Source organism: Vicia villosa, linkage group LG4 (assembly GCF_029867415.1).
Source record: "Vicia villosa cultivar HV-30 ecotype Madison, WI linkage group LG4, Vvil1.0, whole genome shotgun sequence".
NCBI classification, from domain to species: domain Eukaryota; kingdom Viridiplantae; phylum Streptophyta; class Magnoliopsida; order Fabales; family Fabaceae; genus Vicia; species Vicia villosa.
This window is the reverse complement of record NC_081183.1, coordinates 76773130-76780002: the sequence shown is the minus strand read 5'-3', so window position 1 is coordinate 76780002 and position 6873 is coordinate 76773130. Positions and strand designations below refer to the sequence as shown.

Genomic DNA, 6873 nt, shown 5'->3' with positions numbered 1-6873 from the left:
TTCTCTTTCTCTTAAACCAATAAATACAAATCTATTTTATTTCTCATCATTTTTTCTCTTCTCACCCTCTTTTTTATCTATTTCTCTCAACAACTTCTCTTCTAAACCAAAGACACCCTAAATTAACATGTAAAACAATATAGTGAAAAAAATAAAAAATAAAAAGATACATCAAATCACGAATATAATGATTTTGTTTAGACCAACAAGTAACTTGTGAAGTGAAAGCTCTTGAAACTATCACACTTTTGGAATTTTATGCTCTCTTTCTTTAGCAACACAAGTGTTTTTCCTGAAATAGGGGTTTGTCTCAGTTTCCCTTTCTATTTTCATTGTCCTTCATTTCCATTTTCACTGTTAACTGTTAAAGTGTTTCAGCTTTCAACCATTTTCGTATCAGGTTCTGTTTAAGATGGGAAGAAGAGGAGGAGTGTGCAAAACATGGGAGGAAGACATTTACTGGACACGCTTTCAATTCATCCGTTTCACACAATTTCTCCGCTCTGATTTTGATCAACAACTTGTTAGTACTTCTTTCATTCTTTTGTTTCATTGCATGTTTTTATTGACTGTCCATATTGTTTTTGTGACACTTTGTTTTGGCTTACATAGTTATAGATGAAGCACACATTTACATTTTAGGTTCTGATCATGCATGCATCATGGTAGACTCATTCATGCTTATGAAAGAAAAGATTAGGAAGTGAATGAGTCAGGAGATTCATAGAGTGTATTATGTTTGATCTTGGGTTGTTTTTCAATGAGATAGTTATGATCTCCGTAGCATCACCACTTTTGATTGAAGGTGTGTTTAGTGTCTGACACGTATAAATGTCTGGTTGGGTGTCTTGACACGCCGACATGACACCAACACATTTGATTACTAATGTTTTCTAAAATTATTACTGGTGCTGTGGACAAGTCGATGTTAGTGTGATGTTAGCGCCGTGTTTAGTGTTTGTATTGGTCTTCATAGTCAGAGCCGTCTCAAATATTTAGAGGCCCTGTGTAGGTTAATCATAGTTTAACAAGGGAAAAACAAATAGATGTCCTATTTAATCACGTATAACCTGCCAAATATTTTATGAGGCCCCGTTTAACTATAGTTTGAATTTGAACCTAAAAAGATTGAGGCTCTGTGGTAACCCGCCTTGCACGTCCTCAACGACAACCTTGTTCATAGTTTGTTATCAACTTTCAAAGTATTATATTCTGAAATGGGAATTTATTTTTGGTTTTCAGGCACTTCCCAAAACATTTTGTGACAATATAAAGAAGGCCTTGCCAGAAAGTGTTACCCTAAAAGATCCGGGTGGAGTGCTGTGGAATATAGAGGTGACAAGTAGAGACGATACCTTGTACTTGACGCACGGTTGGCAACAATTCGTGAAAGAACACTCTTTGAAAGAAAATGATTTCCTTGTCTTTAAGTACAACGGTGAATCGTTGTTTGAGGTTTTAATCTTTGATGAGAGTTTATGTGAGAAGGCAGCTTGTTATTTTGTTCGAAAATGTCAGCATGCAGTCAATACTGAACAAGGGGGAGGATGTGGTAGCCCGAAAAAGGACTCAGATAATTCTGTTGAAGAAGTTAAGACTCCTTCTAATGCTGTTGATGAAGGTGTTTCACCCGAGAAATCTTTGCATCTTAACAGTATCCGAGTGCCACTTGATGTACCTATTGAAACTACCAATGGCAAGACTTCTAATGTTGGTATTGAATCAGCTTCGGCCGAGCAATTCTTGTCTGATGCAATCACTGATACTGAGCCAAAAACTACTCCGTCCAAAACAACTGGTAAACGAATGAGGAGGCCTGTTTATGCCGATACATCTGTCCCAGGTAAGAAGAGAGGAAGACCACCAAAAACCGATAATTCTGTTGAAGTTAACACTCCTAATGGTGTTGATGAAGGTGTTTCACCGGAGAAATCTTTGCATCTTAACAGTATCCAAGTACCACTCGCTGTACCTATCGAAACTACTAATGGCAAGACTTCTAATGCTGGTGTTGGATCAGCTTCCGACGAGCTATTCATGTCTGATGCAGTCACTGATACTGAACCAAAAACTGTTCCCTCCCAAACAACTGGTAAACGAACGAGGAGGCCTGTTTATGCTAATACATCTGTCCCAAGTAAGAAGAGAGGAAGACCACGAAAAACCGATAATTATTTTGAGGAAGTTAACACTCCTAATGGTGTTGATGAAGGTGTTTCACCGGAGAAATCTTTGCATCTTAACAGTATCCAAGTACCACTCACTGTACCTATTGAAACAACTAATGGCAAGACTTCTGTTGAAGAAGTTAAGACTCCTTCTAATGGTGTTGATGAAGGTGTTTCACCTGAGAAATCTTTGCATCCTAACAGTATCCAAGTGCCACTTGATGTACCTATTGAAACTACCAATGGCAAGAGTTCTAATGATGGTGTTGAATCAGCTTCCGACGAGCTATTCATGTCTGATGCAGTCACTGATACTGAACCAAAAACTGTTCCCTCCCAAACAACTGGTAAACGGACGAGGAGGCCACCAAAAACTGTATATGCCGATACGTCTGTCCCTAGTAAGATGAGAGGAAGACCACCAAAAACTGTTTATGCCAATACGTCTGTCCCTAGTAAGAAGAGAGGAAGACCACCAAAAACCACTAAATCTCACGAGAGAGCTCTTAATTCCGTGTCTGGTAATATTTTTTACTTTTATCGATTACAGAAAGAAACAAGGAACACTTGTGGTAAAAGTGGCGCACTGATCACATAGTTTTAACCGTTGTACGATTTTTTTTTACTTTATCCAAAGAATGCAATAGTAAAAACTATCAGCATTTCTGCACCACTGAAAACCACAATCACAAAGAAACATATCCTACTACTGTTCTATGGATATTTTTTTTATCTTCAAAACATTTGAATGAGTGAAATTTCTTGCTGAAATTTTTTATTTTGAAAAACCGCAGCATTTTTGTTCAATAATAGTTGGACATTACAGTTTACTGTGTACTTGTTTGAGTCCAATATTGTGACACTTCACTAGTGTTTTTGTGGAATCAATCACTGAAATAAAATAAAAAAGCACTTTTCTTCTTTGTAGCACTGACATTACTGATTGATGGTGTATCTAATTTCCAACACGTGCTCGTATCGGACACCAATATGACTGAAACACGTTATTACATTCAATTGATTAATTTTTCTCAAACTATACCCCGTGTCAATGTATCACTTTCGTGACGGTGTCTTGGTAACTTATTTTGATCATTTTTTTAAGGTCCTGAACTTTCTCCCAAGGTTTCTCCAAAGGCCTCTCCAAAGGTTGGATCTGGGAGCAAGCAATTATATACTTCAAATAGAAGGTCTGTCACTAAAAATGAGATTGAAAATACTCTTCAGTTGGCCCAGGCAACATGTGCCGAAGACACCTTGCTTGTAACTATGCGACCTACGCACGTATACAAGAGATTCTTTGTGGTGAAGTACTTCCTCCCTTTCTTTCCTTTTTAAACTTGGTTGTGAATTTTGATAACTTCCTGCATATTATACAATGCATACGTTGATACTAATTGTATTCATTTTTTATTTTTTGCGACTAGTCATTCCCTAATAAATGGAGAATAAACCATCTTTCTTCGTCGTCTCAAGATGTGATATTACGCATGGGTAAGAGGGAATGGCTTGGGAAATACCTCTATCATAATATTCGTAGCAATGGAGGAATTACCGGTGGGTGGAAACATTTTGCTCTCGAAAATAACCTTGAAGAGTTCGATGTGTGTTTGTTTAAGCCCGCTGGTCATATGGGCAAAACGTTGATCTTAGAAATGACCATTTTTAGAGTTGTAGAGGAGATTACTCCTCTTACTGCGGTGAACTCTCCGGGAAAGAAGAAGTCTATTCAGAAAACACCAACCGGGGTGAATTCTCCAGGAAAGAAGAAGTCAGTTAAGAAAACACCAACTGGGGTGAATGTGAATTCTCCGGGAAAGAAGAGGTCAGTTAAGAAAACACCAGCAGGTGCTGTCCAAGCAGAACTAGAGTCCTTTGAACCACTAGAAAAGAAGAGGGGAGTTAACATAACACCGACTAGTGCAGTCCAAACAGAACTTGACTCCATTGAAGGTGCGTAGTTGTATTATCGGAAGAAAGTTTCTTCGTTAGACTTATGCAATAGTATATGTTGACAGTTGTGTAGTTGTATTATCGGAAGTATCTTCGTTAGACTTATGAAATAGTATATGTTGATGACAGTTGTGTTAGGGCGTGTAATATGAAATGTGTTTGTATTTTGGATGTTATGCTGGATTGTTTAGCTTGTTCAATCTTCTGGGTCTACCTAGACTTTTTAAGGCTCATGTTTGAATTGATCTATGTATCTTCATGGATTGATCTGTTGTTCAAAGTATTGATAGTGTATTATTGTCTTTTACATGAGCAATTGTTCATCTTGGTTCATCAATATATGTTGTTTTATATCAAACTAAATCAAATAGAACTTATATGTAAACTAGTAAAATATTCAAAACCTGCATAAAAGATATATGAAAATAATATGAGAATCACAATAGTACTTAATCTGTAATGCATAATAACTTTCAAAGTAGCCCAAATAAATGTCTATCATTTGCCAACATTGTAACTCTTTTTACAATAGCAACTTATAGCAATTAAACTGTGTTTTTAAATTTCAAATGGAGGTTGAATCAAGGTCTAACCGACAAAGACTTTGAGTTTAAAGTTCAATTGGTTTAACATATTAAATTTAAATTTATGATTGAACCGTTTAATTATTAAATAAATAATTAGGTTTTTTCAGGTTACCTTATAATAGAAATGGGATAGATGAAGTGGACCACTTATAAGGAGACAAGTGTAATCTAATATTTTTATAAAAATAAAATATATTATTTATATATTAATATAGATATTTTATTATATTTTTCATATTTGATTCTATACATCTTTTATTCTCTCTTCTCTTTCACGTATTATCACATAATTGTTTACTCTATTTTTACAAAAAAAAACTTCATTTTCATTTTGCTTACAGCGCATTTCTCTTCTTCAAATTATATTTATTTTCTGCAAATTAAATAATGGTAACAACTTAATGGAAACAAACACGTCATCCATCCACTCATTGTCAATCACTTTTTGTTGAAAAGTTTTTTTTGATTTGGACAATTTTTGGTTACGATATGGTCAAATTTAAATTTTGAAAAATTCAAATTTTCTCCTTATGTAAATTTCATGGCTTAATGGAGTTAAATGTTCAAAAGCATCAAACTCAGTTCCCTCAGAATTGTCAATTGAGTCTGAACTTAGATACTCCTTCTCAGTACCTAATAATTAAGATAAAATGTGTTCATAAATAAATAAAGTTATATTGATCATAAATATAATGTGGTGTGTATGAAAAAAAAGCATATCATATGAAAAAATAAAATAAAGAGGCTATAAAACCATATATGACATAACAATTATAGTAAATAAAATGGTAAAATTTTAGTAACTAAAATGGTAAAATTCAAGTAACTAAAAACCAAAAGGATTACATGATAAAAAGCAAAGTTGGGCCTTACAATTATAGTAAATTAAAGTTCAATTTTAAGCCTTACAATTATAGTATATATTCAGGCCCAGTTTCGTTTAAAAACCGGTTAAAGTATATGGTCTCCAAAAAAAAACAATAACTTACAACTTTTTGTCCTAAAATCCACACGTGATATGCAAGATGCTTATAATAACTTCTACATGCTGTAGCAGTTACATGGGTATTGGAAACATAAAAAGACAACCAAACCACTCCCTTGATTGAATGCATTGAGTATTACAGTGGTTATAAAATTTGTTTAAAATATGCACTCAACTGAAATTGTTACCAAACTGTTCACTCACCTCCCACAGCTATCGTCCGAGTATAAATGAGATAGGGGGAGTGAAGTTTTTTTTCAGGAAAAATGAATCACTATTTTGGAAATCCTGGAATGTGGTCATCTGGAAGCAGGTAACAATATATACTATAGTTTGGTTATTTATTTCTTCCATTTTCGTATGAAGGCATTTACCTCGTTTGTTTTAATATACGTATTTTACGGTTCCTGATCTTCCATTATTCTGTTTTGCAGTTCTGATGATTCATCAGATGATGAAGGTGTTGATGAGTACTGCTGGGAGAAAAGGATGAGATCGGGCTACATCGGGTGCCTAAATTTTCTTGTAATTAAAAATAGATTATTCAACCTATTGATTACAATTGTTATGGTCACACTTTCTCAACTGTATGTAAATCTGTTGTGCAGTTTTTTCCAAGGGAAGTTTATAGGTTCTTTTGGTTTATCTCCCCACAAATAGAGATGTGTGATTTTGAGACAGGGGAGGTATATGACTGCAACATCCGCATTGTAGTTCGAAACCGTGAGGAGGAACTTTACATAGGAGATGATTGGTACCAATTTGCAAGGATGAAAAGGCTTAGGAGAGGTGATCGGTTGGGTTTCACCCTTTCGAGGTTTCCTTATATGTTGTACGTGCAATTGTTGAATCGTTGAATGTTGTAATGTTGAAGGGAGTTCTTAAGTACTTTGTTTCGATTTCAAGTTAAGTATCATGTTTTGACGCACGTGTATTATGAAAAGGTTGTAAAGATGAGTGCTTATGCGTGTCTAAGTATGTATTGGTATGAATTAAAGCGTTATATATTAGTGACATTAGTCATGTTAGGTGCTAACAAAATTAGCCTTTTGTAGCAGTGAGAACAACATTGTTAGATGTAATATATTGTTTGTTATGAACTTAAAATATGTGATGAACTCCCTATATTTTGTATAATGTATTGGAGCATTGTATAGTTAAGTCCAGATGACTTTTAATG

General features: G+C 34.8%; 2 protein-coding genes across 2 annotated transcripts; both read left to right on the top strand.

Moving 5' to 3' along the window:
• The first annotated feature begins 209 nt into the window (after positions 1-209).
• Positions 210-4437, top strand: LOC131599270 (uncharacterized). The gene is made up of 5 exons (XM_058871682.1): positions 210-303; positions 401-523; positions 1243-2689; positions 3274-3473; positions 3596-4437. The coding sequence occupies exons 1-5, from the start codon at positions 259-261 to the stop codon at positions 4127-4129; spliced, it is 2349 nt and encodes a 782-aa protein (XP_058727665.1). The 5' UTR covers positions 210-258; the 3' UTR covers positions 4130-4437.
• A 1522-nt stretch (positions 4438-5959) lies between these two features.
• Positions 5960-6550, top strand: LOC131597392 (uncharacterized). Its single transcript, XM_058870092.1, has 3 exons — positions 5960-6006; positions 6128-6218; positions 6302-6550. The coding sequence occupies exons 1-3, from the start codon at positions 5960-5962 to the stop codon at positions 6548-6550; spliced, it is 387 nt and encodes a 128-aa protein (XP_058726075.1).
• The last annotated feature ends 323 nt before the right edge of the window (positions 6551-6873 follow it).